The sequence below is a fragment of the Eschscholzia californica genome, unplaced genomic scaffold, assembly GCF_041429995.1.
Source record: "Eschscholzia californica isolate CP2 unplaced genomic scaffold, dmEscCali1.0.p SCAF_1, whole genome shotgun sequence".
NCBI classification, from domain to species: Eukaryota; Viridiplantae; Streptophyta; class Magnoliopsida; order Ranunculales; family Papaveraceae; genus Eschscholzia; species Eschscholzia californica.
In genome coordinates, this window is record NW_028238198.1 from 45,167,827 (window position 1) to 45,178,022 (window position 10,196).

Sequence of the window (10,196 nt, forward strand, 5' to 3'; positions counted from 1 at the left end):
ACCTCTAATCTCCGTACACGTAGCAACCATCGATCTTGTTGAGTTAAATAAACTAGGGGGTCGAAAATGCAATATTGATTACATAAGGATAAACTAGGACTTTTTTCAAATATAACTTTAGAGATGGAATATTCTCTTTTGATTCCGTCAAAAGGGAGTCCAAAGTGCAAGTCTGGAAAAATGGAGTCCAAACAACAAATCAATAATACGAAAGGGGATCCAAACAACAAATAGTTTTTTATTTATTTGAGTCAGGCCCAAAAGGACTCAGTTATATCTGACCCGTTTGGATGGATGATTTGAAGTCTGATTGAGTCAGATAAGTCTGATTCAAACGAAGAAAAAAAAAAAAATAGAATACAGGAACGAGCGTTCCACTTCAGCTGTAAACAATGAATTAAGAAGGAAGAAAGGGTTTGTTTTTTTTTCCCCTTTCTCTCAATCACCTCTCCGACGCAGTTTCTCTCTCTAGACTTCCTTCAAATCCTCAATTAAATTTCTGAAACAATTCTTCTTCTTCATCATCATCGATCCACCACCAAATCTTCTCAGAAGAATAGAGAGAACGTAATAGAGAGAGAGAGAGAGATGTGGGTTTTCTATCTGATCTCTCTCCCTCTCACCCTGGGCATGGTTGTATTCACTCTAAGATACTTTGCTGGACCAGGTGTTCCTCGTTATGTTCTCTTCACTGTTGGTTATACATGGTTCTGCTCCATTTCCATCATCATCCTTGTCCCTGCCGACATCTGGACGGTACCCAAATTTCCCTTTCTCTCTCTAGAATGTTTTTAGATGATCTTCATTCATCTATTCTTGATCTCGGTTGACATAATTTATTTGCAATAACCCTCTTACCAATTAGAAAAATATGATTGATCTTTGGATCCCTTATTAGCTTATGAAAGTTTTGATTTTTAATTGTCTTTTTCATCTATTGGGTATTCATAAATCAGTTTTTCTTGGTCAAAAATCATTAATCAGCTTCTGGGTAGTTTGAAAATCCATTTATCTTAATGTTAGTCGTTATACATCCTTAGGTTGTACCCAATTTTGCCTGAATCCTTTTAACATCTATAGCAATTTTTGGTTGGTTATGAGATGCTGAAGAAGATGTGAAGTCAACCAATATGGGTCTGTGTTAAAACTGACTTGTTCGTCTATTCATAAGGTGTAAATCTAGACGAGTTTGAGTTCTTCATTACTGCAAAATTAGTTATGCTGTCGTACGCATTGGTTTTGAACTCTAGGGGTATGAAGTAAACTTTTTTTTTATGGACTGAATGTAGTTTTACATGCGTAGAAGGTGTAGATGCATTACAAGTGTGATTCTCGGGTTGTTTGTTAATGAAAGATCTGAAGTTAGCTATTGATTTTGGTAATGTAACTAAATGGATTTGGTCATTGGTCATGCAGACAATAATTGGCCAGGAGAAGGGAGGTATTGCTTTCTTTTGGAGTTGGTCATATTGGAGTACATTCGCGCTTACTTGGTATGCTGGAACTCAACTTTCGTTGCCCCTGTTTTTCATCATCATCATCTTTTGTTAACTGCAGAAGTAACTATTTCTATATTCATTTGAAAGTAGTCTATTCCCGTAACATTTTATCCAGTTATTTCAACGAATTGGGTAACAAATACCACTGAGCCAATCTATCTACATCATATTGTATATCATATTACCATGGAAGTAGCATTTTAGAGTTATCATCATGAAGGCCTAGCTCTGAGAGTTTGGTTTGAGTGAGCCACCACTGTCGGTCTCCAATTTCTTTCCATTCCATTGTTTTTAATAGGTGAACAGAATCAAGCCAATGGTCACATCTTACGTCTTATCTATTTTCTGCAGTACAATGTTTGGTGGAACTCCATGCCACATATTTGCAATTTGCGACAGTTTTTCTTTTTCCCGATTTACACTTCCGATATTTAGTAGTAGAACCTATTGATATCCGATTAGGCAAATAATGTCATGTGCATATATATGAAGATGTGGAGGAGCTTAAGATAACTAACTAAGAAGTAGAAATTAAAACTGGAAAGCCAATACTTGTAGTATAACTTTAACGAAAAAGAACTACAAGAAAGCCACTTATGTAAGGTTAAGGAGCAGGATCCTGAGCTGGAACACATCTAAGTGGCAGTTTGTTGGAACCCCAGATTATCTTTTTCACGTTCAGTTAACTTGGGGTCAAGACTATGTGTCAAGATTATTCTATCCTTGACAATTATATCCATCTCTGTGTTAGTGTCATGCTTATAGGAATAACATGTTCACATATAAAGTCATATCCATATACAGCTCTATAAGTATAATGCTGAATTACTATATGTTGGTCATGCTTACTGTGTTGTTTCTTGAGTATAAGAATTTAGCTATGGAAAAAAAGTCGAAATCGTATCTGCTCTGTGATGTTTAATTACGTGAAGATGGTATTCTGTGGTTTAACCGTTTAACATGCTATTCTTGTTGCTATAATCAGCATTGTCTTTCACATTCAGACTCTTATTGTTTTTCAATGTACTATTTCCCTGTGTAGGGCTGTGGCTCCCATTATTCAGGGTTATGAAGATGCTGGCGACTTCACCATGAAAGAAAGGCTGAGGGCTAGTCTACATGCAAACCTTGTGTTCTATCTAATCCTGGGAGTTGTTGGTCTTTTCGGGCTTATTCTTCTCATTCTCATGCGTAGACACTGGTTTGTCTCCTAACCAAAAGGCCTTTTATTCATCTATTTATTAATATATTTTTGGTCCACGTGTCATTTAAACCATTAGAATTTATGAGCGTAAGAATATTCATTAACCTTTTTGACCCATCAACTCCGATATTGGTGGCTGGTAAGTAGGATCCCCAGAACCCAGATGTAGGTCACGTACATTTTTAAGGTCGGTGCACAGTTCGGTTTTACAAGTCAAAGGATGGGGAGATTTTTGTATGATGATACTTAGGGCCGGATGATGGAGAGTATAGTCTGATTAGTATTATACTTCATTAGTGAAGAAGTTCATGCTTCACTGGTAATTGATTCTAGACAAATCTAGACTTTCTTTGTCTGACTTAAGGCTTATATATCGAACTCCTTTTAAGCATTTTTAAACATAATATCAATCTTGACTGGACAGAAATCATATGGATTTAGTACTTGATTGAATGCATATAATTATTCTAGCCTTCTCTCATTAATATAGATGGTGGAATTTCTCTGCATCCTGAACCAATGCCATCCAACCTTTATCCTTATTCTGGCTACCATGGTTTTAATTTGGCCAGTCTTCTCTCATGAAATTTGTTTCTTACGTATTTCTTGATTTTTGTATCAATAGGAGTGGTAGTATCACTGGTTTAGCTATGGCTTGCTCGAATACATTTGGACTTGTTACAGGCGCATTTCTTCTTGGTTTCGGTTTGAGTGAAATCCCAAGGAGTGCATGGAGAAATGCAGATTGGACCACTCGCCAAAAAGTACTTTCTCATAAGGTTGCGAAGATGGCTGTGAAACTTGACAATGCTCATCAAGAATTTTCTAATGCTATCGTTGTAAGTATACCTCTTATAACAATCTAAATGTTTCCTAGAGGTACGCATGGAAAGATTGCTTCCTTTGATATCTTGAACTTTACTGGACGTTGGAATTCTTTTTATTGTGGAATTGATATCGACAGACTCACAGTAAATTTCATTCCCAGTTTTTGGTTACTGATATCACATGTCGGACACCGACATCTGTACAAGTGTCCAAGTTATTTAGTGTAAAAGTTAAGCTTTTTAGTACTTGTTATGCTTGGAATATTGATGACAACTTGGAAATAAGCTTTATATCCTCGGAGCTTGCATCTGCATGGGGCATAGTCAGATATTTTCTTATTTGTTCCCCTTTTTTGTTCCTAGCTGTGTTTTACACATTAAGTAATTGCTCATACCTATTGTCTTGTTTTTCATTAGGTCGCTCAAGCAACATCCAATCAAATGTCCAAGCGTGATCCTTTAAGGCCCTATATGAATGTTATTGACAAAATGTTGAATGAGATGGTAATTTTCAAGCACAAAAGGAAATATGAAGCTTCGAAATTTTCCATACAATTTAAAATTTAATATTTTCTTTTTTATAGTTCAAAGAAGATCCTTCCTTCAAACCACAAGGGGGGAGACTAGGAGAAAATGATATGGATTATGATACTGATGATAAATCAATGGCAACCCTTAGACGTCAACTTAGAATTGCTCAAGAAGAGTATTACCGTTACAAAAGGTACGAGTGGTGATGATGTACTACTAGTCAAATTTTAGAGTGTGAAATTGGTAAATACAATCTCTAAAGTGCACAATACATGGAAATATCGTAGTAGCATCTATTCAACAATTACTTCTTTTCATTTGCACAAGGCTACTTACATTGGTAAATATATTACTTCATGATTTTTCCATTCCGACAATCTGGCATTGGCTGATCAAGTCCAAGTTTTTATTTTTAGTATGTCGAGATCAGTTGGCGTTTTCCATGCTTAAATTCTCCAAGCGTCCTTGCTCAACTAGTCGTTGTGTTTAAAGTATGAGTAATGCTAGAAGAGGCTACAAGTCAAAGCATAATCCAGACCTACACGAAAATACCTGTCTTCATTTCCGAGTCAACTCTCTTTCCCTCTCTCTTAATGAACTTTTTCACTCTCGATGGACGGTTTATTCGTATTTACGTCTGACGTAGGTTTACTTTCGTAGCCTCTTTTTTTTTTCTTAAAGTACTATTGGTTTTAATGATCCTTTACTAGATGGTAACATCATGCTTGATGCATCCATGATGTTTCATGTCTCTACTTAAACCATCTTTCTCACCATCTCTTATTAAATAATATACATTCTTAACATGTTACGAGTTACGAGACAATACCAATACCACAGAACATAAACATAACTATTGGAATTAATTTCTAGCGCATTTATTTGAACTTTTGTATCTTGCAAAGTATTTCCTCATTTCCAATGCTTTTCACTACACGTGATCATTTGAACCTTGGTCTTCCACCACCATTCGTTATCCAGGTTTACTATTCTTTGGATTATAGTTGCCCTGCATCAAGTTTCATTTCTTTCTGAATCAATTTTCTCCGGAGGGAAAAACCTTCATAAAGTAGACACTTGTAAATACGAGTACAATTTTTCCTTTAATTTTTCCCTTTAATAGTATGTCTAGACAAATTTCGTGTTAACTAGTTAATAACATTAAAATGTACCAGATGGTAACACAATAATAATCTATAGTTGCTGACTTATGCTTATCATCACGAGTACCCAAGTATTTCTCATCAGATTTTGTTTTATTGCAGCGAGTATATGACCTACGTCACAGAGGCCCTTGAGCTGGAGGACACAATAAAAAACTACGAGCATCGCGTTGGAACTGGATGGTTCGTTATGACCTATTCATTTCTCCCTTCTGGTTTTGTTTCGGTACCTCTATAAATGAATTGTAGTCTGACGTATATACTATACTTCTTTGAGATGCATGTTAGCTGATAAATTACTTCTGCAAACATCAAAGTCTGTAATAAATTTTCCAAGACGTTAATGTTGCAGGAAATATATTTCAAGCTTCAGGCCTGCTCGACCTGGCAAGTTGGGATCCTTTCTGGATACAACAGGTACTAGTCTGGACATCTGTGTGCGTGTCTGTGAGTGTTTGTTGTTTTTGGATAAGATATGTCATGATACTACTAGCTATTCTTTTGATGGACGAGGCGAGGTTTATGATCCCAAAAAAAACTTACGGAATTAAAAGTCTGGGTTTGTTCTCTCAACTTTTAATATATGAAATCGTGTTTGTCATTGAACCTCGAAACTGTTACCTACAATAATGAAGCTGTAATACCATTTATCTGGAAATACCAACAAAAATTCTTTTTTGCCTTTTAGATCCTTGTTTATCAGTAATGTAAGACTGCTTTCAACAAAAAGAAAGTAGTGACTGTAAGACAACCCAATTCCAGAAATAGCCTAACCAACACCATCTACATTGTTTTGGGTAATTGGTTTCAAAATCATTAAATTATCTTGCTTTATGAACCAAATGTGGCTTAAGATTGTTTTAAGTGGTATCTAGTTTCTCTGTACTGAACTGTAATACGAATTTCTCAGTGAGATCTTGCTCGAATGTGGTTTGTTATTATTATGGCTTCTGGAACATATAAACAAAGAGAAACCATGCATATGTTTTTTTGTCAATTCTAATTCTGAAGTAGTGAGTGGATTTTACAGAGTTGGTTTGGCGATGTATAATGAGGAAGCAACTTGAGAAACTCTTAGCTATCATTTTTGGTTGCATATCAGTCGCAATCCTTTTAGCAGAGGCTACTCTACTGCCAAGTGGAGTTGATTTATCTCTCTTCTCTCTGCTTATTAAGGCAGTGGGAAAGGACGAGATGCGTGTACAGGTAACACTACAATTCATTTAGAATTGTTTCTTTCCGGAATAAAAAACAAATACTTCTGCCTCTCTATAAGTGGACAACGAGTACTCACCATATAATTAGGACTTGAATTTGGTAGAGTAAACATGATTTGGTTGATGAAAATTCTATGTGAAAGGTGAACGCTCAAATGATGTCCTTATCATTTACGGGGATGGCCTATGATCTGCTGTTACACACCTGTACAGGTCAACGGTGAAATATATGTTTCGAGGACTAGACCTTTGATCCAACTATTATATTTCAATCAGCTCATACTGGAATTCAAATGCTTTATTCTAGAGTGGAAGCTGAGAATAAAAACTTTTAAATTTCGTGTGCAAATACATTGAGCACTGGCTTCTGAAAATTAAGAATGCACCCACTGAGTTGAAGCGACCCCTACTGGATAAATCTAATGGCTTCCAAGTGAGGAGTCAACTGACATTTCGATTTCAGAACTGAAAGCCAATAGATGGTTTTTGCCTAATTGTGGAACATTCTAAACCAGCAAGCTTACATGCCAATGTAAGGGTTTAAAAGGCCAGGTTAAAAAGTGAAGTGACAAGTCTAAGCATATTAAGACCATAAATGTGGTGGGATGACATATATCACTAACTCAGATTACTACTTATTTTTTCTCGTTACACTTCTTAAGGAGCAATTCTTGTTCATTATGTTGACAAATTCTATTTCTATGATTAATATGACACCTTCACAATCTGATTCTTCAAAATTTGCTGCTAATTAGCTGGAAAATTTTATTAGCTTTTCGCTTGTTTTGCAGGTAGCTGCTTTTATTCCTCTAATGTATATGTGCATGTGTACATATTACTCCTTGTTCAAGATTGGGATGCTGATGTTTTACTCATTCACACCAAGGCAAACAAGCTCAGTAAGCTTGCTCATGATATGCTCGTACGTTTTTACTGATCCTATGAATGCGGCATCATCGTTATCTAATAAAATGAGGAACTAATTGAGCTTCGTTCTGATATCTATTCTAGGATGGTTGCTCGATATGCTCCTCCAATTTCGTACAACTTTCTTAATCTTATCCGTCTTGATGGAAATGCCAAAACTGTCTTCGAGAAGGTTTGTCTTTGGTCATATATTGTTACTTTTTCCTTTTCAGTAAAGCGTTTCTTGACCACATCTCTCTTCTATGTTCATCGGTTGTGCAGTTACCATTCTAATAGAAACTGTATCAAACATCAGATAAATTGTAGGAGTAGTGTAGTTTAGAATTCAGACAAAAATTAGCATGTTGAGGCGCTTGTGTGTTTAGGATGGTATTTTTATTTTGAGAACTTATTTTCCTTGAGAAAATAAATTGTAGGTCTCTTTATGGTCTGGTAGGGTGGGTTAGTAATGAGAGGACTATACAAATGACTTGATCCGTTAATGGCTTTATACTGAGATGTTTCTTCCAAATTTTAGTGTTTGGTACGAATAGAAATTAGAAATGGATTACCTTCACCAAAATAAAAACAAAGAATTTCAAAATACTGAGGAAGTGGGTAGGTCGGATTTGGAACTCCTCTGTATGAGTGACTCGGCGAGTTCCTCAAAGGAATTCCCAATCCGCTCTAAATAGCTTACGGTATGTCTGAATTTGAAACCCAATGATCTGATCTGAAGCAGAGTCCACCTAACAAAACAGCCCCGTAATGTTGGGATCATTGATATACTACATACATTGACCTTCTCTTACAGAATTTCGTCTAGGATTCCTTCTTTCTGATTCTGAAAAGTGAAACCATGGCTCATCTTATCTATAAGGATAGACACGAAGTGCACTTGTAGGCTACCAAGTATTAACCAGACTAATCTAAAGCATCGGTTTACTTTGTTTACATGGTATACTTATCAACTACTAACCCAAACTAAACTAAAGCATCAGCATTTTGAATCTCTGATGATATTGTTTCCATTTCATTCTGCAGAGAATGGGAAACATTGATGATGCTGTCCCTTTCTTTGGGCAAGGGTTTAATAAAATATACCCACTTATTATGGTTGTCTACACGATATTGGTTGTAAGCAATTTCTTTGACCGAGTAGTTGATTTTTTCGGAAGCTGGATGAGGTTCAGGTTCCAGACTGAAGCTGATGATATGGATGGATTTGATCCATCTGGAGTAATTATCCTTCAGAAAGGTGAGGAAATATAATTTCATTGTCTTCTTGCAGGCCTTACATATTTATTACTGATTATCAGTCTCAAGATTAGGGGTTTCGGAAACGTGCTACATAGGCAAATACCTATGTACCCAACATGGTTTATTTTCTTGATTAGTCGGACATTTCCATTTCTTAAAAACGCTTGAATATCATATACTGAAATTTCTTCTCATATGTCCTACAGAAAGATCTTGGCTTGAACAAGGGCGTAAGGTAGGCGAGCACGTCATTCCTTTGGCAAGGAATTTTAACAATTCGAGTTTGGATATTGAAAGTGGCAATAACACGGTAGTGACCCACCCTTAATTTCCACGTTCTTTTTTCACAATTCTTGTTACTCAAGTATTTGCTAATGAAATTATTATTCAGGACAAGACTACTATCGAAATGAAAGCATCGACGAATCATGGCAAGGACAGTGGGAAAGCAAGTCAATCAAAGCCTTTAACAGAAGCAGCTCGAAAATATGGGTCAAGCAGAGAGGCAATAGAAAACAAGTACGCGTCGATAAGACAACAGGAAAGTAAGCAGGCCTCAAACACTAAGTCGGAGAAGAATATTACTTCAGCTAAAGTCTCTTTGCTTGAAACAGGCAATTCTGAGAACCAGAACAGTACTGGTAACTTGACATCTTCTGGATTAGCATCAAAATGGGCATCCATGAAGAATGGTTTTCAAACATTCAAAGCTAACATTGAGGCCAAGAAATTCCTTCCTCTACGTCAAGTTCAGGAGAGTAATGTTAATTCCCACGACTCCTCATCCGAATCACTGGATGAGATATTCCAAAGATTGCAAAAACCAGCAGGTACCCATGGTGATTACAGTGATGAATATGATGATAACAATGAAATCAGAGCTTTGAGACCATCCAGATGATAAATACTCTAAGAAATCTCGACATTTCGCATATAGAGAGTCGTTGAAACTAGAAATCTACAGGTAAGAGAAGGATAGATCAGTTCTTAAACAAATTCTGTGGATTTTGAATCTCCTTCAGATGTGATTTTGCTGTACAGGATAACTATACAGGTTAATGGTGAGCTCTTGGACTAGTCCTCAAAAGCGTCATCCATGATCACAAAGTGAAAAAGATATATCGACAGGAGAGTTTTGTAACATTTACATACAAACTTGTGAAACTGCACTTTTGTATTCATACCCTTAACTTTATATTGAGCATTGGTATGAATGAATATAAGGTTCAATCTGTTATTTAGTTCCAACTGATGAACACCTTTAATAACATTATCAGTCGTTTTTACAGACCAATCACACAGTTTTAGGCCGAATCCTTGTGTTTCTGTATAATCTGCATCTTTTTTTTTGTTTGGTTAATGTGATTTGGGAACCAGGAGCATTCGATCTTCTAAGATCGTTCTACCGGTTCTGTTAAATGAAGGTCGACAAGAAACCTAAAAGACATACAGTATTGTTGCACCAAGATCTGAATAGCTTGGAGCTCAACTCGAATTTGTGCTATGAAAATCAACAAATTTTACCATTTATAGCTAGTATAAATACATTGAGTAGTTTTAAGACAAAACAGAAACAAAATGGGCTCTAC

At 36.2% G+C, this 10,196-nt stretch overlaps 1 protein-coding gene across 5 annotated transcripts; it reads left to right on the top strand.

Annotated features, from left to right (window-relative positions):
- The first annotated feature begins 273 nt into the window (after positions 1–273).
- LOC147567113 (LMBR1-like membrane protein) lies at positions 274–9,839 on the top strand. 5 transcript variants are annotated; one of them, XM_086653740.1, is made up of 16 exons: positions 274–756; positions 1,417–1,493; positions 2,542–2,700; positions 3,329–3,542; positions 3,948–4,034; positions 4,115–4,254; positions 5,327–5,407; positions 5,577–5,641; positions 6,255–6,430; positions 7,233–7,363; positions 7,453–7,540; positions 8,392–8,605; positions 8,814–8,917; positions 8,999–9,152; positions 9,222–9,571; positions 9,630–9,839. In XM_086653740.1, exons 1-15 carry the CDS (start codon positions 589–591, stop codon positions 9,506–9,508), a joined length of 2,145 nt encoding a protein of 714 aa, XP_086509866.1. In that variant the 5' UTR covers positions 274–588; the 3' UTR covers positions 9,509–9,571; positions 9,630–9,839. The 5 variants fall into 5 exon arrangements, with proteins under 5 accessions (XP_086509866.1, XP_086509863.1, XP_086509865.1 ...); XM_086653738.1 differs by having other exon boundaries at positions 302–756; positions 9,649–9,839; XM_086653737.1 differs by having other exon boundaries at positions 8,999–9,571; positions 9,649–9,839.
- Positions 9,840–10,196: the final 357 nt, after the last annotated feature.